The 23,280-nt window shown below is 45.6% G+C and overlaps 2 protein-coding genes across 6 annotated transcripts in view; one reads left to right on the top strand and one right to left on the bottom strand.

Moving 5' to 3' along the window:
* Positions 1-228: 228 nt before the first annotated feature.
* On the bottom strand, positions 229-5,895 carry CREG1 (cellular repressor of E1A stimulated genes 1). Of its 2 annotated transcripts, XM_056486770.1 has the most exons (4): positions 4,876-5,895; positions 3,217-3,336; positions 1,754-1,938; positions 229-1,367 (listed from the first exon to the last, which is right to left on the bottom strand). In XM_056486770.1, coding segments are annotated over exons 1-4 (642 nt in total). In that variant the 5' UTR covers positions 5,212-5,895; the 3' UTR covers positions 229-1,366. The 2 variants fall into 2 exon arrangements, with proteins under 2 accessions (XP_056342745.1, XP_056342650.1); XM_056486675.1 differs by lacking the exon at positions 229-1,367 and having other exon boundaries at positions 1,753-1,938; positions 4,876-5,247.
* A 6,167-nt stretch (positions 5,896-12,062) lies between these two features.
* Positions 12,063-23,280, top strand: part of RCSD1 (RCSD domain containing 1) — a 30,750-nt gene continuing 19,532 nt past the window's right edge. For 2 of the 4 annotated variants that reach the window (XM_056500028.1, XM_056500019.1), the window contains exon 1: positions 12,065-13,138. In XM_056500028.1, the coding sequence (XP_056356003.1) occupies positions 13,133-13,138 (6 nt within the window). In that variant the 5' untranslated portion in view covers positions 12,065-13,132. Of the gene's footprint in view, positions 13,139-23,280 lie in introns of all 4 variants that reach the window. The other 2 variants (XM_056500037.1, XM_056500011.1) reach the window with 2 other exon arrangements.

The following is a 23,280-nucleotide window of genomic DNA, read 5'->3' as shown; positions in this document are numbered from 1 at the left end:
GTTACCTATTCAACATAAATTGTTTCTATATTTTAAGTCTTTCTGATCCTAAATTAGTTTTAAAATAGTAGAACAGCAGAACAGTACCAAGTACCTTTCTTCCCCTTACGAAGAAAGAACTCTTAATAAGTTACATAAAATATACTTTCACAAATCATCCCAGTACTTGAGAAAAGGAGTGGTATAACAACAATATTAAGATAAAGGGATTTTACATGACAAATCCCATTGTTCTATATATCAACTTCCTCTAAGGAGTCTAAATTCTTTGCTCTAGGTCAACTAGTTAATATTTGCTCACTGTAAAATCAACTTATTTGTTCATAAACACTTTTTAGTGTTTGTGAACTTAGCACACAGCAGATCAGAGTGGATGTTAAAAATGTGGTTTTTTGTTTTTTTTTTACTTTAACACAGAATTAATTAAGCACACCTTTCGTTAATTTTCATTCTCTACAAATCATGAATCATTTGTGTCATAGTGCATTGCTTCTTTTTCACTTCTGGGTTACTAATCCAAAATTGCTGTGTAAGGCTTCCAGACCCCAAATCTGCTCAGTTCTGCTGTTGGGGGTAATAAAAGCTGATAAATTGCCATTTGATCAGACTAACAAAGCTGAGTATTTCAGAATCTCAATCAGAAAACATTTATCCTTCACAACAGTCTCACTGAATTTACAAGACACTGCTCTTTTTAAGTCAGATATTTTAGGTACTGCTCATCTGCTTCTATTATAGTCAGGGCACATAATCAGCTGAGGAATTACCCAGAACTTATCCTGAGGTATAGATACAGCTGGCATGAACACAACTGTATTTTTCAGCACTTTCAATAAAACAGAAAAATGGCTCAAACAAGTGAGTTTATTAGTGTGCAAAGGAAACTCTTTAACAGGATTTGGGAACTCCTGTAATACAGGCAAGGTTTTCCATTCCATCAGCTGAGCCACCCTGTAGAACTTCACCACAAAATTCTAAACTAAACTGGTATTAAAATAATATTGGAAAGTGCTCAGAAAAATATTATTTAACTAAAGGCACTGAAAGCTTTAGAACTGGGCAAATTGTTTAAGTTCCAGTAAACACAACATTTCTGAATGCACACTGTCAGACGTGTTTCCAAATTCACATCCAATGAATAAAATTTAGTTATTGCTTATGCACAAAGGTTTTTCAGTGTGACATGATTCAAGTTAGTGAGAAGTTAAATCTGCTTCACAAGGGTAATACACACTCATTAACAATGCAAGGTGTTTGATTTATTGTATTATTAATTCAGCTCTACACTATATAGAAAAAATAAATCTTTCATTAAACAGCCAAAGTAATTCATTTCCACATCAGCATCACCAAGGATCTTCTTCCACCTACAAGGAATAAGAACAAGAGTGAAATGAATGCATAATTCATGTTGACTGTGCTAAAATATATTTGAAAGTTTTGAAGACTTGGGTTTAAGTAGACAATGGAACACAATTTCTCTATACTTCAGTATCAAAAGGACAGATTCAACAGCAATTTTCTTTTGGAAGTATCAGCAATATTGCTGCAATCCCATTAATACAGCTTCAGAAATGCAGAAGAGTCTCACTACTATTAATTATTAGACCAAAACATAATCCGTCTTGCAATTAATCCAAACAGAGGACAGTGACTATGCCAGTTCTACAGGCGTCACTCCTTCCTGTTCCAAACAAGGAGTTTTACAGGTGTGAAATATAATGAGTTAGCCATGAAGAACTTCAGTACTTACTAAGGCTTGACACTGTAGTACTCTTCTGGTGTCACAATTTTCAATCCACCAAAGTAGTCCAGGACCCAAATATTGGTGATGTTAAATTTGGCAAAGAACCAATTATGATCCTTGGGCCAACTTTCCATTTCAGGGTGGCGAGTGAATAATGCTTTTTGTGCTATGCCTGCCTCTGAATCATTCACCTAAACAAAAAACAGGAAAATATTACTATAAGATAGTCGTGTAAAGAAGAGTTTTAGCTAAAAAACCACTGCTGACTGCAGTGTGGTTTTTTTAGTACAGCCATGTCTTGTCCCAAGGGACTCATTACTGTGGCTGAGTCTGCTCATCTTCAATGTGGTGTGCAACTGTGTGAGACAGACAACACTTCCAAAGCAGTGGATTTTAACATTAAATCAAAATGCTGCTTTTAGAGTTAGCATGAGCAAGAAAGTACTTCATCAACATAAGTCTATAAACAAATCACAAAACAGAGAAGAATGGATTCTAGGTGAATTATTAAAATGTGATGTCTTAGATGTAATTTTACCTCCTCTGCACCTGATCACTGAAACTGACAGAAACAGATCCAACTGTGCTCAGATATTTGCAAACACACACACACACACACACAAAGAGGATGGTTTAACAGAATCTGCAGAGAAGGGAAGCTGAAAAGTATGACAGCACTTAATACACAATGCACAGATGTTTAAAGGGTTAAATCAACAATTCAGAGCTCTGGGTATGGTACAAGAAGAATCACCTAAATAAAATCAATTCCATTATTAATAAGAAACTCTGAAAAGCAACTACAAGATTGCTGAGTGCAATGTACAAATATCAGAGCTGTGAAAACACCAAATAAGAATTGAGACTGTCATGCGAGAGCAGCGATGACTAGTTCTCATCCTCAATCATCATCCCCAGTAATGGGATTGGGATACTCAATGAATAACACATGCAGTTCTCAATTCTCCTACGAGACATCAAAGTAAAGGTGCACAAAAGAACACTGCCTGGGTAGCAAGGCCACGAGATCACACAATGCACATTTTTGTTATAATATCTGCAACTTTGTAGCTCAAGTTGTTGAAGTATTTACTTCAACAGAATTTCAGAAGCAGGCACATCAAACTGCATGAACCAAGGAATTTAACTGAGCAAGAGAGATGTGAATGAAGTACGAAGGTTTCTCCAAAATAATGGCTTCAGACTTCTTAGTTTCAGAACACATTGACAGGAATGAGGGAGATTTCCTGCATTATTGTCCCTCCAAACTCCTTGCTAAAGGCATGTCAACAAAACTCCTGCAAAAATCAAGTGTTAACTTCATTTTCCTCCCACAAATTATGAGCTGACACAGAACATGTCAGCCTATGCTTTTGCACAGAATTCCTCCCCTTTCTCCTATCCCTCCACTAAATAAATCTATATTTGATGCACACAACCTTGCCCAGCATCAGCTTTCAGCTGCTTACCTTTACAATGCTCCCAACAAAGATTATGTGGGCACAGAGGGGGTTCTGGGGATCATATTTGTGCTTCCTGCAGTAAGGAGTCTGTGCCAAAGACACAGTCAAGGAGGCATTTGAATTGACCTGAAATGCAAGAAGTAAGATAAGAAGTTTATGATTAGTTTTCTTATGTGAAAAAAATGTCATACCCATCACACTTTCAGCTCTTGGTACTTTATTCAGCTCAGTAATACTGGCAAAAAGAATAGAGCTGTCACCACCTTTTCTTAACTACACCTGAAAGGCTCCCAGGGCAAGCTCTGAATCTGAAATAAAGCCCAGTTCAGAGATGTACTGAAGCTTTCTAACATAAAATGCAAACGTCACAGAACAACACTCCTTAAAACTCTGAATTCAGCCTACCCATTTCACATGCAAATGATGATATATTACAATTTGGAGACACAAAGGACAGTACAGAAAACAAGGACATATAATGAACTTCATCGGGTTAATTCTGGTGGAAGGGCAAAGTGTTACTGAGAAGGCAACCAACTGAACTTCACAAGTGTTGGTAAAACTACTTAGAACAAAAACAAACACCTCTTCAAAACAGCCTCCTGGCTCCCCCAAACAGCTCTTTTGGCATTTAAACTGAATTTTAGAAGTCGGGTTTTAAAAAAATTCTGAACATTTAAGTGAAACACCTAACTTAAAGAATTAAAGAACCCATATCTGACTGTTTTTCTAAAAACTGATTTGGTGACCATGGCTTGAAAAGCCAAACAGGACTGCAGAATGCCACGTACTAAGGGTCATTATCTCCCAGTAAGGTAAGTTCCCCTGCTTTGAGAAGTTTCATTAGAAGGGCTCATGTCCAAGAGAAACCCTCTAAAGTCACTTGAACACTACAGAGAGCACCGGTGACCTCATGAAACAGAAAGCAATCACTTGAGAGATAGGAAGTTGCTTAACTCCCAAAAAGCTGACTCATGATTACTCGGCACCTTCTCCCTTGCCCATGACTATCACATGTCAACAGTTTCTGCTCTGAAGCAGCAAAATAAGGACCTGTTGAGGAGCCTCCAGAAAGAAATATTCATTACCAATTTATACCGTGGGTTTTAAGTTATTCTGAAAGCAAACCGCTGTATCTGGGATGGAGAGAAAGGCATCAGGAAAAAGAAATTAGACTCTCTACAGTACTTACATACATAATTAAACCATTTTAAGGTTCCAGTTACTAGAACAAACAAACAAATCTAATAACGGAGCCATACAACTGCTATTTCGTTAATTTTTTAGCAAACTCTTGGCCACAAAAGATCTGGGACAAGGCCAATTACACACTGAGACTCTCAGCATGTCAACGCTGTCTTTCCATGTGTGCTTCCCTTTACCGTAAGCTCCAGGGATTTAGTAACTATTCCTTCAGCAGGCTCTGTAAGAATTCTCTTTGCTTAGGACCTTTTTTCGCGTGTGAAATTTTCCCTGTTTATTCTGTGGCGCCTCTCTTCTTTGCTCAGCGCTTCTGGAAGCTGCAGACAATTCCCCTGTCTGGTGCTGCCATTTTTTTCCTCAAGGCCACGATCAGCAGGAACTTCTCAGGAACAGAGAACACAGACAGCATTGCTGACGCCCATTGTCCCCAGGGCAGTGTCACCGTCCTCCGCGCTCGCTCACCTCCAGGTCCTGCACGGAGATCTCCATGTCGGTCAGGTACAGGTAGGGGACGCCGCTGCCGCCGCAGGGCCCGGGCGGGCCGTCGCTGAGGGAGAAGATGTTGGCGAAGGGGCGGCCGCGCAGCCCCTCCTGCGCCGACAGCGTGGCCAGCGCGCCCCAGTCGCAGCTGTGCAGGACGTAGCGCGCCATGCGCGCCGCCTCCTCGGGCGGCGGGATGGCCGCCACGGCCGCCAGCAGCAGCGCCGATGCGGCGCACGGCAGCAGCAGCCGCGCCATCGCTCCCCGGCCGGCTGCGGACACGGACATCGCTCCCCGCACAGCCGCGGACCGGCACATCGCGCCCCGCACCGCGCCGGGCACCGACTGCCGGGCCCGCCCCTACACCCCACGCACCGCGCCAGGGGGGCGGAGCTTCGCCGTGCATCACCAATGGGAGCAGCGCTACCCGCCCCCCTGGAGCCAATGAGAGAAAAGTTCAGGAGTGACGAGCCACCACCCCCGCTGTCAGCCAATAGACTTGCGAGATTTGCCCGTCTCAGCCAATGAGAGCCTCTGAGGGCGGGTCAATGCGCGCAGCCGTTGTAAACAACCCCGCGAGCGCGGCCCGGGAGGGGGCGGAGTCACCGGCAGCCCACAGCCAATGGGAGCTCTGCTCTGCGTCTCAGATCTGAGGGAAAAGACCCCAAAATCGCCGAGTCCGAGCTGTGACCCAACACGGCCGAGTGACCGGACCATGGCAGCGAGTGACACAGCCGGCCTTCCCTTGAGCACCTCCCGGGGCGGTCACTCCAACGCCTCCAGTGAGCATCCAATGAATAATCACCCCTTCTCTGAAGAAATCCCCCTGAATGTCCAACCCGGACTCCCTGGCACAGCCTGAGGCCATTTCCTCTCATCCTGTCGCCGGGAGCAGAGCCAGCCCCGCCTGGTTACACCCTCCCTTCAGGTGCTGTAGAGAGCAGCAAGGGCCCCCCGAGCCTCCTTCTCTCCGGGCCGAACACCCCCAGCTCCCTCAGCGGCTTCTCAGGACACTCCTGCCCAGCCCCTTCCCTTCTCTGGACTCGCTCAGTGCCTTTTACAAGCGAGGGGCCCAAAACTGGGCGCAGCATTGCAGCTATGGCCTCAGCAGTGCCGAGTACAGAGGGACAATCCCTGCCCTGCTCCTGCTGGCCGCGCTACTGCTGCTCCGGGCCTTGTCGGCCCTCACCCGGCCCGGCCCTCACAGTTCCCGGAGCGCCGGGAGCGGCTCCCCGGGCCCAGCGCGGGCAGAAGGGGAGGAGGCGGCAGCGCTCCCGCCGGCCTGCGGGGGGCGCTGGCGGGACGCGGCTCCCGGCGATGTCCCGGGGATGTCCCGGCGATATCCTGGTGATATCCCGGGGATGTCCTGGCGATATCCTGGTGATATCCCGGGGATGTCCCGGCGATATCCCGGCGGCTCCCACCCGTGCCGAGTCAGTCGCGCACCCCGGAACCTCCCGGCTCGCAGCCGGCCCGTTCTGCGGGTTCTGAACGCAGCAGCCGTCCCCTGGCATCGCCGCTCCTCTGTGTGCCTGAGGAGGTCTGTCCCATGCTGGAAGGGTCCAAAAACCGCGTGGATATGGCACTTGAAGACATGCTTTAATGGTGAGCATGGGATGGACTCGGTGATCCTAAAGTTCTTTTCCAACCACAATGGTTCTGTCATTCTGCAATTCAAGGAATGGCACCCACTATCCCTGCCCACTGCTAAATCAGTCTCAAAGGTTCTGTGTCACCACAGGTGTTTGGAGCCTAGCCTTCCCTTGGGAGAACCTTACCCTTTAATGACAGCAGCAGGGACTATCTGTTTTGGGCCACAAAGCTCACAGAGTGATTTGCCACTAGGCAGAGCTCAGGTGTTACCTCTTGCACACTGCAGGGTGTATGTCAGAGCCCTTGCCTCTGCAAGGTTTGTCTTTGTTAGTTGAACACCATTCCACCTTCCACTGAAGGCTCTTCCAAGCATTACTGACCCAAATAAACACTGAGCTAACTTATTTTATCCATCACTTTGTGCACAGTAACCTTATAAAGATCTGTTTAGAGAGATGCTTTAAACTGGGGTAATACTGAGACTTGATTCAACCTGTCCTAAAAGAAGATGTATTTTCATATTTCTACCTGGATCCAAGTATGTCCACACTATGTAAAGAACAATGTAGCACTGAGAAAGCCAAATTAACTTGCCCTGTGACCAACATCTGCCCCAGGTGCCCCACAGCACCCACAGCTCATAGCAGGCCAGATGCATCATCCTGTTGGGCTGAACTCAGCAAGGAAAACACACCACCCATCCAACCCCTATTATTTATCTACTGTCCTGTACAGGCAGAACAAAATAATTTTTCCTCCAGTATTCCCCTTGCCTGTCCTGTGGGCAGAGATCCCTGCCTCCTCTCCAGGACACATGGAGCCTTCTGCTGCTGTCTTCTCCTAGAGATGTTCAGGAGAAACTGAAATTTTCTTAGGAAAAAAAAAGAAAAAAAGTATCTAAACTCCTGATGTGCAGCCACTCTCTCACTTCCTCAGTTAGATCTCAGAGAAAGGAGAAGGATTCTCTCTGTTTTGTTGCAATATTGTCTAGGGGCTCTCAGCATCCTTGCATAACAGGGTCAAGAAAGTATTGCTAGGCACTACTAGTTCTCCTTTTCAACTCATGTGCTTCACTGCTTTTAAAAACCAGTAAAAAGACAGTAATATCTCACCATAAATGGAGCCAAGTTTACTTCCTCCGAGACTGAGTTCGTAGAACAATCTTAATTTCAGTGTATTTTACATGTGATGATGTTCAGGCTGTGTCCCTGGAGATGTATTTTGTCAGAAAGTGGGCAAGGTCTCCATCCTGGCTTGTGTCATGTTTTGTCTGCCCTCTTCAGAGCTGTTTTCCCTGAGCCAGCTCTCTCTGTAGACAGCCAGGTTGCTGGATGGGCTGGGAACGGTTTCTCCTCAGACAGCCTTGTGCTCTGGTCCAGGCTTCCTGTCTAGGTCATGCAGTCTGTCCGTGAACAGAAACCTTTCTGTGTCCAGATAACACTGGGGGGCTGTGCAGTCTCGCTGTGTGCAGCGCTCATGCCTGAGCCAGCCCGGCTCTCTCCATCCAAATGACAGTCAGGGTGATTAAAGTCACTTGCCAGGGTGATTAAAGTCACTTGCCAATGCCTTTGACAGAAGAGACTGACCTGTGAGTCAGCTCTGGCAAAAGCTGAAGTGCTTATTACTGCTTTGAAGTGCCAATGCTTGGTGCCACATGAGACCCACCATGCAAATTGTTTCTAAAAATGTTGGTTAGATTCTCTCCTGAGGAGATACCAGCCCTGCTGCTGCTAGAAGTGGCACACAACACAGGCCTTTGCTGAGCAGAGAGGTATTACATGCTTGTGCATAAGACATTTATTTGTTCTCACCCTCTAACTTCCTGAATAACCTTGGTTGGGAATTTAGTTTGTGACTGTTTCCTTGGTGTATTTTTTAGAAGATAGGTAAAGTTGTTATAGCACTGGCCTGGTGTTCAGCCAAAAGTCTTTTACTTTTTTAACGCAGGCAGTGGCAAGGCAAGGTTCCTCTGTGCAGAACCCGTTAGGGACCAGAAATGCTGTTCCATTTTCAGTCAGAAAATCTTGTCCAGTCAGAGCTTGGGCTGCATGCTGAGGAAGCTGCTGATGAGGGCCACTGCTTGTGACACTGCTTTCTAGGACACTGACAGATGGACTGGCCTGAGAACAGTGTAATCAAAACCAGCACATATACCCAGAATGTGTCAGCAGCCACGTTCTGATTGGTTTTGTTGGTTTATATTAAACCTAGTGTACTAAAACTAGTAACTATAGAGGGTTGTTCAGTCTCGAAGCAAGCTGTCAGTGGGTCATGCTGATAATATTTGTCCCACCACTATATGAGGACAGTGGGTTGCAGCCATGCCTCTTAAGCAGTTTGTTCTCTGAAGTCAAGCAGATCAGCAGTGAAAGAAGAGCTCTCCAAAGACATTCAGGTGCTGCAGGAGATGACATCAGCTATCTGAACACCACCCACCAGCCTCTGTGGGGCCAGGGTGATCCACCTCACTGTGATCTCATTGTTGTGAGGTGAAATGCTCCCTGTGCCATGTAGCATTTTTAAACTTTGCTTCAGGACAGGATTTGCCCAGAACCTGGCAATTAGGGAGGCCTAGTTAAGAAGCCTGGTTAGTCTGAACCACGATGTTAGCACTCAGGCGCTCGATGTCAGGAACACATGAAAAGATTCAATCTTTCAGTTAGTCTCTACTGTTTTACGTGGCCACCATGACAAACACACAAACTCACACTCCAGTTCAGCTTAGTGAGAGCCACTTTGCAGCCTCGTCCTTCACTGAATTCCCTTCGGTAACGGGACTTTCCCACCGACACCAGCTCCCAGGGGTGCAGAGAGCCGGGCACGCCGGTCCGTGTGTCCGTGTGGGTGCTGGCACGTGTGTGCTTGTGTGCCTGTGCTCCCAGCAGTGCTTCCCTGCAGCTGCAGCACCCGAGCACAGCAACGTCAATGCACTAAGCGTTCCAGCTGAGTTCATTTCCTGCTGATAAGTCCCTGCAGAGGAGGGTGACGCTCAGTGTCCGCTGACACTGGTTTACTGGTTTGGTTTAGTGCTAAAGGGCACACAGACAGCTCAGGGCACACTTAGCAGAACAGTGAGTTCAAAAATCAAGTTTCTCACAGAAAAACGCTGCTCACGTTCGCTTCCTGTCGGGCTGCCAGTGTCAGACCTGATGCGTGAAGCCAACCCAAAACAGGATGCTGGCTTTTCAAGCTGATTGATCTTCGAAATGCAAATGTTGTTTCTTCGGGGGTTACCTTATCCCCTCCACACGTTTTTTTTTTCAGTTGAGAATTGAGTTGCTTGAGTGGAAACAGGAAGGGTTGAGACCCCATTTTCAGGAGGTCAAAAGCCCAATATAGTAACAGCTACTGGTTAGTGGTGTGAATTCCAGGAAATTATGTGGATAACAGCAGCCAAGGCCAGGCAGAGAGGTGGACAGAACTACCTCAGATATTGGCACTGACAGGTGAGCTGTACTAAAACCCTGAACAAATGTCTTAAAAAAACATAGAGTTACAATCTGTCTTGCAGGAACCCACAGCTCCCCTCCACCCTTCATTCTCCCACCACCCTGACAAACATACCTTCCCAGATTTGGCAGCTAGGCAGACACACCCAGATGAGATTAACTGCAAGGACAGAAATGCCACAGACAAAGTTTCAGATGCTGTCCAAAGCTCTTTTAACTAACTGGTTTTTGAATAAAGCACAGTCATGTCTCTGCATCCCCATCTGAGCACCCTGCCGAGGCTCCATTGTCCATCTCTCATAGCCAAAATGCAAGAAGTCAGCAAATGTTGCCCACGGTGTTTCTAAGCATGGCAGAACTTCTTACACCACCTGTTTTGCAGGAATGCCAGGATGAAGGAGTTCCTTCCATCTCTCCCCTACATGCTGCCTGTAGCAGCATGCTAGCATGCCAGTCCTTTCTTCTGAAACAAACTTGCTGTGTTTGCCTCACATGTCTTGAAAAGAATCAGACAGGAAGCTGCAAAATCAGGGGGCCACAATTGCAGCATTTTCTCAGTCAAATGAAATTTCCCCCCAGAGCCTGTTTTAATGGCACTAGTGATGACTATATTATTTTTGGTTTTCCTGCAAAGCAGAACAGATGTGGAACATTTTTTTGGATGTAAGAACAAATTAGTCTCATAGACAATGCTACATTCCGGGTTTTCAAACTGGGATATACAGAAGGATGCAAAGAGTCATACTTGAAGACACCTCAAAATACTTGCAGATGCACATCATGTAAAACACCCAGTTTCTCTGTTTGATTGTAAGATTTGTTTAAAAGTTCTTGCAGCTAAAGCATGTAGGTTGTTTGTTTATCTTTTCTAGTGGTTTTCAGTCCAGAAACAAGAAAGAGGAGAACAAATCCTCACCTCATTTCTTCCTGTCTGGAGAAAAACATACACCATATTTCTGTGCATTCACTCCTTGCTTCTTCAGGAAGGAAGATTTAGCATTGAAAAGTGTCAAAAGCACAGACAAAATGACAAAAGTGCTCTGACTACTGCATACCATGCCAAAAGCAATGGCATTTGGGAATCCAGCAGGCAGAAAAGATTTGCTTTGTGGCAAATATTTGGAGGCAGAAATAAATGAAGAATTGTGGTGGGGCACCTGCAACGGCTTTTGCTTTTCTAGTATGGGTGAAGCGATACTGCCTCTGCCTAGCAGTTTCCTTTTCTGTACACCTAAGCAAACAGTTTCCTCTGCACAGAACCCCTGAAAGCAGAAAGAAAATACTGAAACAGCCCCTGAGCAGCAGGAAACAGTCATGGGAGGTGTGACTTTTACGGTGTGTTACATGGCAGATATCTCAAAAACAACACTTAGGACCTATGTCCAGTGAAATTCCTGAGCTTGAAATCCTGCTTCTGTCACCACAGCAGGCAAAGCATGGGCAATAGAAGAATCCTGCTCTCCCTGCCTCAACCCTATTTCTTAGTTCAGTTTCTATTCCCTCGCCTAATGTACCATTGTCAGGACTTGAAGAAATCAATAGGATTTCCAAACAAGTGGTAGTTTCATGTTCATATTTATTTTCGATTTTATTTTCCTATATCTACAGTTGCAGCATCTTCTGGTTGCTCACAGCAGAGGGGTTTCATCTAATCTAGTGTTTCAGCAACAGATTAATTAGTCCTCTTGCCCAATCTCCAGATTGCAGCAACTCAGCCTATCATTCTTTTGGGTAAGGACAGAGTGACTTGTGTATTTAATCTGGGAGATAATTGGATCATGATTTAAATCTGCAAATTCCATGGGAGTCCTGCAGCATGCAGGACAGCAACAGTTAACTACAGTGGAAGAACCACTATCAGTGACAGGGAGCTGGGATATCATGATGCTCACTCACATTTATATCCATGCTGGAGCGTTTTCAGCCACAGCCAGCAGGGACTTGTGAAACACTGCGAAGGAGAAGTATGCATCCCTTCTAGAAAACATGCTTTAACTCTCTTCTGCCCCTAAGGTATCGTGCCAAAATGACGATATGATATTGTGTCACTTTGCAGCTGCATTCCAGTCTAGAAAGCCAGCAGAAGACAAAGGCAGCGTTTCCAAATTCCTCTGCACCACCCTGCTCTTGAGAGGTGGGGACTGAAATTCTTTGAGAAGAAGCATATGCAAACAGTTGCTAAAAGAGATGTCCGGTTTACAACACTGCGATCAGCGTGGAAAGGGAAACTGCAGCAAAAACGTTCCGGAGGAGGCTTGCTATCCCCCATCCGAATTTTTCTTCCACCACGGAAGCTTCTCGCTTCCAGCGCACAGTCTGTCCATCCCCGGGAAGGGAGAGAACAACCTACACCTTCTGACCTGCTGGTGTGAGACACAAATTCAAGGTGGAAAGAGCTGGTGCTGCTTTACAGTGACAACCTTGCAAGGGGACATCTGTTAGTGCCCACAATTAATCCCTGTCTTCTCTCTGCGGGATCACCCAGCAGATATTTGTCTTTCCTGCGAGTCCCAGCCAGGACAACGCCTTAAATTCTGTTCAAGCCCAATAATCACCCTCTCTCCCCTCCTATTCTGCCTTTCCAAAGTTCATTGCTGAGTGAAACTACTGAAAAGAAGGAAGAGAAAGGAAAGCTGCAGTCAGAAGGAAAGGGATTCTCTCCTCAGAAATAAACAGGCAAAGAGAGGGAAGTGTGGACAGCGGAGAGATCGCAGCAGAGATACCAGGGCAGGAACTGCAGGCAGTGGAGAGAAGTAGAGACTAAACGGAGGGGTGGGAGGGGAATAAAGATAAGGTGATAGAAAATAGAAAGGGGGGGAGAGAAAAGGGGAGAGGAAGCGCACATGCGGTGTCCCCAAGTTTGGGCGCGGAGACAGAGCTTGTTGCTTGTTGTCTGACAAGCCCAGCGCTCCGGGAAGGACAGTATCTGTTTAGATTCGTGTCTAAATTTAAACCCTGATTGCCTGGCCTCCCCCTCCTCTCCCCTCCCTTCCCTCCCTTCCTCTCACCCACCCGCCCTTCTTCCTTGTTCAGTGCGGGGCCGCTGGCCGGGCTCTGTCCGCTCGGGCTCAGCTCAGCCGGGATCTCTCCCACCCCTTCCACGGCTCCGCTCCGGCTCGGCTCTTCCCACTGCTAACGGGGAAAGAAAGGGGTGGGGAAGAAAAGCTTGCCCCGAGGACACCTCTCTCTTGCAGGACATGGAGGTAAAGAAAACTTTTTTATTTCCACTAGCTCCGCGAATCTGCTTTAGCTCCACCTTGCAAAGCAATTCCTCCCTGAAGGCAGCTTCAAAATATCTCTTTGCTGGGGTTCAGATAAAGGTCGCTTTCCTCCTACCCCAATTCTTGCCGTGCACCTCAGAGCCTTTTGCAGGTTTTAGTCCAGATTTGGAAAGCAGGGGGATGGTTTGGGAAGAAATTCCCTGGAAGGGGAATGAGGAAGAGCTGCTGCTTACTTTTTAGTCTCCGAGGTGTGATTAGTGTTAGATTTTAAAAGGTATCATTTTGAAAGGTTTTAAGGAGTCATTAAAAACGGGGACATAATAGAACAGACCTTCCAGGAGTGACAGGCGTGGGTTCCTTCCCAACCCCTGCAGCCGCAGTTGTGACTCTCACCCTCTGCTGTGTTTGTGATTCTCACCCTCCTCTGTGTGCAGCCCCTGTCCCACGTGCATTGGGAGGTCTCATTTTCCTCATCAATAGAACATTTTGGGGCAGGGAAAAGAACCCGAGGACATGTGCTTGAGCGACATAGATGAGTAGCACACCCCCAGAAGGTTTTCTGTCCCTTTTGCTGCGTGCGCCCTGTGCTTCAGGAGAGTTGGATCTCTTGTCTCAGGGTGTCCACGGCTGGTGAACAGGGGTCTGGCTTCCCTGGTGTTTAAGTTCAAGCCTTCTCCTGTGTGACATCCTCTTGGGCAAGGCAAGTTCACCTCCCTCTGCCTCCTGTCCCATTCATTGGAAACAGGAATGGTGGTGCTTGCTTTGGTCATGTCAGCCTGGATTTGCGAGCTTTTCACAGTTTTTTAAGAGGCAAGGGAAAAAGAATATTTATTTTTAGGAGGGGCACAGGAAATAGAAAGGTGATTACAACATTGGCAAAACCTCAAATTATGAAAGAGGACATTTGGTATTTCTCTCTGCTAAACAGAGACCTTACTAAACACTTTATATTATCTTCCCAGATAAGCCTTTTTCTGCGTGGATGCAGCCCCAGCACCGGGGACATGCAACAGAGCCAGGGAACAGTGTGCCTCAAGCACCACTTCAATTTTTCTTTGAAGATATCCAGTGCATAACTCAGCTGGGCAATTGTGGTGACACCCAGGTGCTAACATCACCATCCTTGTTATTTGTGCTGACCTACCCCACAGGCAAGGGTTAAAGATTTGGCCTGTTCAGGTGTGTTTGTTAAAAAAACGTCCTCAAGCGAATTATCTAAGTAGATTTTGGGGTGGAGAAGGATCAAGCAGTGGTGAAACCAGCTCAGCCCAGACTGCTTATGTGACATGACAAATGTTTGGCTTTCCAAGGGTTTTCAGGTTTGACAGAGCCTAGTTCACTCACTGTTAACACTTGTTTTATTCTTTTTCACTGTAGTATCCTGTGATGTTTCAGAGGGGAGGGGGAATTGGGCTCCTAATATATTATAATTCAGGGCTGAAACAAGCATTTTGGCATATTGAGGACACTCTCCCTCACCCCCTCTCCCCTCCACACACAGAGGACTGCACCCCTCAAGTATTTTCTGTTCTGTTTTGAGTAGAAAGGAACACACCTGCTACTTCCTTCTTGGAGACATGTGTGACACATATGGAAGGTCTGGTGGCCAGGAAGCTTCTCTGAAGTGTCTGATCTAAGAGCTCCCTGCTCTTGATTCTGTCTCTTTACCTCTATTGCCCACCTTTTCCCTGTGTTACCTGAGATTTGTTTGGTCATCTCTAGATTGCTGAATCCATTCTTATTTCTAAAACATCTCAATTTACAATATATTTTTTAAGTAGTGAGCTTGGTCCTGTCTCAAAACACCTCCAAAAAGGTGTTTAATATCCCAAAGGTAAGAAGATATTATACCAAAATAGAGCCAAGACCAAGAATGTGATTTCCCACCAGCTGATTCTTTGTTCTGTTTCTTCCTGAGGGCTTTTCACAGGCAGGCTCACCAGTCTTTTTGCTTTAAAACCAGATTTAAGGATCCTGTGCATCAGGAATGAGAGGAGTCCTGTCATTTCCCTGTTTGCTTCACCAGTGGCAGGCAGAGCTGCTCCGTGCATTTCTGCTGGCATAACTGGCAAGCTCTTTGCTCTAATGGGACACATGAGGATTACCAGCATTAGGAGGAAAAGGGCACAGGGCTGACCTAGCCAGCTGATTTCCATCACATCTCTGGCAGGAAGACCCTAGTTTTGAAAAACCCACAGAAGCAAGATAGTTGGGATCTCTTTCTGCAGCAACTGAAACTATTTTAGATCCTAAAGAGGGAAAAAAAGGCAGCAAACCTCTGCTCTTGCAGTTCACATAATTTTGTGAAACTATTTATCTTCAATTGTTTTGTTTTGTTTTGTTGTTTGGGGGTTTTTTTTTGGCTCATCTTCTTGATGCAAAATAGTTTTGACAATCAGTTTTCTTTCCAGTGTTAAGGCAGATGAAAAGAAATCATGAAGTTTATGCCATGGATTGTTAATATGAGTTCATATCAAAAATGTGTAAAACTGTACTGGGGAAAGCTAAGCTACTTGTAAAGAAAAGCAGCCCCAAAACATTCTTATGGTACAAAAAGTATCAGAAATTTTTGTGTTGGTTTGTTAGTTTACATCTTCAGATTTGGCCCAAGCTAATTCCCATGGCTTGTGGATTCCCAAACCTTGCTGCAGATGTTGTGAGTTAAGGCATCCGCTGAAAGTGCTGTGGCTTTCTGCAGCCCATATTCCACAGCAGTCATGGCATTCCTCTTCCCAGCCTCTCTGGAGGGGCTTGGGAGCATGGAGACACTTGAACTTTACTTGTCCAGCAAAGGGAAACAATCCAAGACTGTGTTTTCCTTGAGTGGCTCCCTATGGTGTGATGGGTTCCCTAAGCTGCAGAGGTTCAGCAGCTAGGTGTATTTTGGGAAGGCTCCCCTCTGCTTTGTTCCTGCCAGCAGGAACATTTAATTCCATGACACCTCCATTACCATGCCTGTTTTCTGCCACTACTCCTGCTAGATGTCCTTTTTTCCTCTTGGTGCACTGACTCAGCAGAGGTAAAGCATTTCCAGGGCTGAGGGCAGTTCTCTGCTCACTTCACCTTTCTGGGCAGCCTCCTGGGCAGCACTCACCCTGTCCTTAGGAAAACTGCACTGAGGAGACGTCACCCAAGGGGACCAGACTGGGGGGGATGCAGGAATGGGAACTGTGCAGATGAGGGGGCTGAAATCTGAGACCATCCAGGTCCTCAGAGCAGCAGGACAGGAGGTGAACTGGGCTGGGAGAGGTCTCTGCCCACCCTCACAGCTGTGGAGCTGAGATCACGAACAGGCATTACACCATGGTTAGCTCTGCCAGGAAGCAATACCCCTTTCTCAGGAAGCTCTGATGATTGGCTTTCATTCTAAAAGTTAAAATGTTCCTTTTCCCCTCTTCTTTTTTTCTTTTTGCTTAACAGAACAGTTCAACCTCAAATGCACATTCTTCTGTGTTTCCTTCCAAATCCATCAAAATGACACATTCATGCAGTGTGTCTGTGAAAATAAAGGGAAGAGTATTTAAATATACTGGGAGAGGTACTGTATGACCCCATTTTAATCGTCAGGTCTGGGCAGATTTGGGACCTGCTTGACAATAGCATGTCTGCAGTGAAGAGTCCTGGAAATGATCAGGTTTGCCAGACTTCCACATCCCTGTGATTGGAGACCTCCATCTCAAAGGACAGAAAACAGCAAAACCAAACCCCAAGGGCTGTGCTGCAGCCCTTTCTTCCACCTAGCAGAGACCCCAGAATAAATTGAATTAATTTATTTATTTTTCTGCTTTTCCTGTATCACCAGAATTCTGGTGAATTCTGGAGAATTTTTCTGAACCACTCCTCACTCCCCAGTTTGGTTGTCTGAGTGTCCCAAGCCATGGTGACCACATTTTGGAAACGCCTTCTGTCCTGTGCTGCACATTTTAATTGGCAGGATGCTTTGCAGCATATCGTGCATGCCTTCTCATACATTCCCAGGAGCTGCTTATCTGAAGAACAGGGGAAAACATCAGCACTGCTTTATCAATAGATGCTGCTTGGAAACTTGCTGGCTTTTATCATGGAAATGAACCAGCCCACATACACTGGAGTTGGTTTTCCATTCTGTTTCCACTTTGGTCTGTTAACAAAGGTGTTTTAGAGTGGTGGGTGCTCCTTTTCCTTAAACAACAATTCTACAGCCTGAATTTGGGATCTGAGCTGGCAGCTGAACCCAGCAGCAAGGAAACCTCTTTGGAGGACCTTGTCTTGCTGCTTTGCAGACAGGGATATGCCTTTAGCAGTTCACAGGACAGCAGGCATAAGATGAATGTGGTCTATGAATGTTGTGTAAGGAGAAGTTGTTATTACACACTCACTGCAGAGTTGCTTCACACCTGGTTGTGACAGATGCACGGGACATTTCCTTCCTACAGAGTCTCACCTAGGAGTGGATTTAAGTCACACTTCATCCAGGTCACAATGCTGTGCAATCTCATGCCAGACATGCTTTTGCATCAAATCTGAGTTCTATCTTTATATCTTACAACCAGTATCTGGGTCCTGGTAATGTAGTGGGAAGGATAAGCCTTATCTGCCCCATTAGTGCCAAACGAGGTTTTCACTTTTTGGAAAGACAGAAAAGACACTGGATCAAATTCTTGTCAGATTCAAGCACATTACTTGCTGAAGCTGTTTCTGGAAGTCTTCTGCAAACAAAGACCCACACCTCACTTGCCACATTGACAGCAGATTTATGTGCATGGCTTTTTCTTCACTATTCATCATCAGATTTTAAAAGAGCTCAAACTCTACAAAACAGGTAGCTGTAAGCTGTTGTTTTTTGCACATGCAAATACACCTGTTTACTCCTTCTAACAAGATGCACACAGGGTTTTGGTCAGTGTGGATAACTGGTGGCCAAACTGTAAAGCATATTGATTTACCACTGCCAGCTTCAACAATGCCCCTGTTCATCCCAGGCTTCTCAAATGCATAGCGAATTAATGTGTGTGGTTTGGACAGCCTGGATATCTAAAGGATGCAGACCAGTGACTTCTTGTGCACAGAAATGAACAAAAATGCAAAGGAGAGGGAATTCTGCCTCAGAAGATTGGAGTTTGAACAAGTCAGTGTGGCTTTGCAGAGAGACTGAGGAAAGTACTGTAAAACTGTTAGCACAGAGGAAACAATTTGTTAGTGAATGGGAAAAGCAGTATGCCTGGGAATAGTGAGATTCAATTAAAGGAAAGATTTATATCTCACCAAATAGCAGGAAAGATTTCTAACAGTGAGGTCTGGTGTGGTTTGGAGTAGCGTAGTGGAAACCAAATGTAGTAGAAATCTTTTTCCCATGAATGATTCAAAAATAGACTGGACTGAGCATTAGAAAGATAAGAAGCAATCTTCAGTTAGTGGTACTGATAGGGCCACCAGAGGGGCAGCACCATGCTGTTTCTGCTGTTCTTCCACATGTGGGCTGCTAGGAGAAGCCAGTGGCTATTCAGCATCAGCCCCAAAAGTGTTTATGATTTTTCCCTGCTGCAGTGCATTGTTCAAGCAAACTTCTCTCTGTGGGAAGCTCAGGTCAAAATAAATTGGCATCACATCTGCAAGAGTCTGGGAATGGTTATTTTATTGCCTGTGTAAAACACAAAACCAATTTGATTTTTATTCTTTCTTCCTGTTTTTAGAATGGGTCTCTTTATCCTTTAAAACTGCATAATGCAACAGCAATCATGGCTTACTCAAGTCAGTCATCTTGAAATACCTTTCTGCTGAGTGCCACGTTCCCCCTGATGCAAGTTCAGATGAAACATGCCCAGTTTTCACAGACACACACTTGTGCCAGGCTTCCCAGGAATTTTACCCCTTGGGCCTTGCAGTGAGGGCATGTTTAGCTTGTGAAATGTGCACAGTCTAATTTGGTTTCTCATTTAGTCTCTACAATTGCTTGGAGTTGTTGACACTGTTCCTCCTTGAGAACCCGGGGTTTCCATTCCCAGTTTGAGGGCGTTCATTCCCAGTTAGAGGCAAAGGGGGTCTCTGCAAACAGAGGCAGCAGGTGCCTGTGAAGAGGCCAGAATGGAAGAAAAGGGATGGATTGCTGCATACACTAGTTTCTCCAACAAAAAATAAACCATCTTAGCACTGTGTCTTTCATCTCCCAGCTCAACGCAAAGTTTCCTTTTCCACTCACATCAGGACTTCAATCTCATGTAATACATTGTCAACTAATGTACTCAAAAATCTGGATCATTCCAGTAATTCTAGAGATCAAAAGCTGAATTTAATTTTTCTTCTTAACACCTGTGAATTCAAGGACTTGCTGGCCAGAGGATCCTAGTGCTGATTCACTTAGTGAGCAAGTGTTGCGCAGGCACTGAGCCCACACTTCCTGGACACCTGGTTCCGGTGGCCCAGCTTGAACCTGGGGAAACTGTGCCTGAGGTTGAAGGAACTTTAGTTCCTCCTCTTGCCAGAGAAAGAAATTGTGAACAAGTTCCAATCAGCCAGCAGGGAAAAGAAATAGAGCACTGAAGTAGGGGTAGAGTGTTTCAAAGCTCTTACAAACACTGGGTTCCTCTGTCAGAGTGTTTTGGGAGAATTTTATGAGCAGTGTTACTCAGAAGCAGAGATCATTATCTTCTTCAGATCACCTTGAAATAATCTATGTCAAAGGCCAAGCTGCAGCTCAGGAGCAGCTTGTGTGCATTTTCCTTAGGGTATATAGAGGAGCTGTTTACCTGTGGAAAAGACTAAATTTCTTATGCATCATTATGGCTGATCCAGACTGGGCTGAGAACTCAGGCATTTTCAAACATAACAGCAAATTACAGCTGCCTGGGTACATTTTTCCCCCTGTTTGGCCCAATTTTCAGGAGTCTCACAGGCTGGAGACTGTGGATGAAGCCAGAGGGTGGGAAAGCAGCCTTGCAGACCAGGATCCTCAGTGCCACTGGGGCCACTGAGCCCTCTGGGATCCAGCAAACAAAACATTTCTGTGGGTATAGCTCAGCATTCACACCTCAAGCTGCCTGCCAGCAGAGTGCTTGCTATCACTTTCCTCCACTCCATATCTGTGTACCTTTTTAGACTAAATTCCTGGCTTAGATAGATACAAACCTCCTTCTCTGACCTGCCTGTATCCAGTGCAGACCTAATTTCATAGCAATGTGTTACAAAGATAGCACAGTCCTAACTGATGAGTCCTGGAAGCCACTGCAGTTGGAAGCTCTGTGTAGGCTCATTTACCCTTCTGATTTTCTGTTCCCAGCCTGATAAATCAAGAGGAGTTTGAATCCCTGTGCTGCTCCAACCAGGCTGTCTCTAACTGAGTTTAAATGGAGAGGTACCACAGCCTACTTCAGCATTTATCAGAAGTATTTTGAACTGTCCCTGCATCTTGCATTCTCTGTGCACCTTCTTTGACAGTTCAGTGGCTTCAGTTTCTCATTTACCCTTCTGAATAGCTTCGGATGAGATAACTTTGCCTTTTGTATATGCACTTGCTGAAAGTTCATCCTCTTTAATCACTCATTAGGCCAAGAGCTATCCCTTCCTCGTCCCACCTGAAGCATCTTGAGTCTGAGCCTCTTCGTGTTGAAATTCATCTTTTATTTTCAGACACTGCTAAAAGCAGGGCTTTTTTCCTGACCCCTGTGAGGCAACCAAGGGAGAAGATCCATTGGGTTGAGACCTTTTCTGCAACAGAGGCTGTTTCATCTTCTCAGCCTGTTTCTTTCAGAGCAGCTGCCCAAGGGTCTGCAGGTAAGACCAGGGTGTAGCCTCCCATTATGTCTGAAGCTACAGGTAGTCACTTAAAGGAACACCATGGTTGAGATGGCATAAAATAATGATTTATTTCAAGGCACAATATGACAAACATGGTTTATGCATTTCTTTCCCCTCTGAAGTACTGCATATGCCAGTCCAGCCTTCCTGGCCACCTCTCCACTCTATGTCTTAGTCTACAATTCTTGCTCATGTGAGATCAGAGCACTTGCCCCACAGACTGCCTGCCCATTTCCTGTCTCCTGTGGGCAGCCTGGGGGGTTTTGCTGGTTGTTCCTTCATTAGATCACCCCTTACCCTTCTAGAGCAGCAAGAGCTCCCCAGAAGAAGGCCTGGAAGTACACACAGAGAGGCACCAATTAATTTGGGGGAACTTGACAAGCTGTGTACAGTTCCCAGACCATTAAGAAAAACAGATGTCTGGAAGGGAAACACTGGGAAGCTGAGAAGGATTCTGAGGGAAGCCCTGGCCAGAAGCAGAGGTCTGAACAAGCAGCTGGTGGAGGCAGCTCACCAGGAAAGCAGCTACATCTTACAGTGGCCACCACTGCTCTTCATCAGAGCTGCCACCCCACCCCTTCAGCCATGGAGCCTTTGGAAGTCTCGAGGACACCCCAGAGCCTTCCTGCTGGAGACACACGGGGAGCAATGCTTTCCAGGCCAGCCAGACCAACATCTTGCTAACAGCTGGTGTCAGCTGTAGATCAGGACTTCAGCATCACCCTGCCAGGGTACAAATCAGCCCTTGGCTCTGATGGAGCAATTCCACATTGGGAGTGTCTGTGGATTCTTAAAACAACACAACCTCATCAACTTATTTATTCAATGGGTAATTTCTGAGAAATAACCCATTTCTCCCCTGTCTCAAGCATATTATCTGCAATTTTGATACCTGCTATAGCTCATTTCTGGATGTATCACCAAGCTTTCAGACAGTATTTATTGCTAGAGGGCTCCCATCTGATGGAGAGAAGAAATTCATGACAGGACTTAATATCCATATCCTGCCCGACATACCAGAAAATCCAGATGTCTTCCTGAACTAAGCTGAAAACTGTGTAGGTGTTCAGCTAATTCAATTTTGGAGAAATGAAAAGTAGTGTTGCTTGAAGGAGAGTGGGGATCTTCAATTACTTGAGATAGTGGTGCATTAACTCTCAGATGGCACTGAAGTCCTGCTGCCAAGTTAATCACAGAATCATTTAGATTGGAAAAGACATGTAAGATCATCAAGTCCAACCATTAACCCAGGCCTGCCAAGCCCACCCCTAAAACATACCCCTAAGAGCTACCATATACATGTCCTTTGGGATGGTGGCTCCATCACTTCCCTGGGAACCTGTTCCAGGGCTTGAACAACCCTTTCAGTGAAGAAATGTTTCCTCACATCCTATCTAAACCTCTCCTGGGGCAGCTTGAGGCCATTTCCTCTTGATACATTCCCACTGGCCTCCTTCATTGTGGCTTTTTTAAGCAAGGAGCTGAGGGCTGTATTTGACAGGCATTCCAGAATAAGGGACTTTATTTTCAGCATCCCAATCTGAATTTTCATAACCTCAAATAATAGGAATGCTCAGTGTATCTGCTACAATGTTCTGGCTTACTGATAACGCTCCCATTTAAGCAGCACAAACTATTTCCCCCAAAAGACTTAGAGATATGGTAAACTTAATGGACAATCACTTCAGATGTGTCCCTGGTGTTCACTTGGAGCAGGGGAGGAGCTCTGCCACATCAACACTATTCTTTTAAGGCCAAATGAGGAAAAAAAGAAGAACAACAAAAAACCCACATTTTTTTAACTGTTTGTTCCAGATAAATACAGCCAGTGTTTTTAAAACAATTATATTAACTCAAAGGAAATAGTAAGACACTGAGTTTCCAGGACTTCATAAAGGGAAGAAGCATATTAGTCTAGTCTCCTAGTGTAGTCAAACTTAGGAGTTGTAGAGATCTGTGTTAACTACTTGGGTTTTGTGTCTCAGTGCTTAAGGCTGCTGATGGCTGAGCTCCAGTTTGCAGTGGTAGAGGTGTAGTTAGATGGTTTGCAATACATTTCCATCCTGCAGTAGCCACACAGTAAACTACCAGCTTTTCAATCGTTCTGTACTTCTCTTTTATTTCTTGAATATCTGTCATCTTAAATGCCTCAACCTCTGAACAGAGACAACAAAAAAGAGTTAAAGGGAGAACCCTGTGTGGTAAGTCTGGGATTAAAACCCAGTATGGGTGCATTTCTGAAGCTGTGCTGCTTCAGATGGCAGATCCCCACCTTGCGTGGAGCCTCTCCAGGGAAAGGCACAGCCTCTCTGCTTTCCCCGTTTTTTCTGCTTGTGTGGCTGGGTATGACT

Source organism: Oenanthe melanoleuca, chromosome 1, assembly GCF_029582105.1.
Source record: "Oenanthe melanoleuca isolate GR-GAL-2019-014 chromosome 1, OMel1.0, whole genome shotgun sequence".
NCBI lineage: Eukaryota > Metazoa > Chordata > Aves > Passeriformes > Muscicapidae > Oenanthe > Oenanthe melanoleuca.
The sequence above is the reverse complement of the archived record's forward strand: the minus strand, read 5'-3'. Positions and strand labels throughout refer to the sequence as shown.

Coding starts and splice junctions, on each gene's coding strand:
- CREG1 (XM_056486770.1), bottom strand. CDS start 5,211: ATGTGCCGGTCCGCGGCTGTGCGGGGAGCGATGTCCGTGTCCGCAGCC. Junction 3,337..4,875: donor TCTCCGTGCAGGACCTGGAG/GTGAGCGAGCGC, acceptor CTTGCATTTCAG/GTCAATTCAAATGCCTCCTT. Junction 1,939..3,216: donor TTGTTGGGAGCATTGTAAAG/GTAAGCAGCTGA, acceptor TTTTTTGTTTAG/GTGAATGATTCAGAGGCAGG.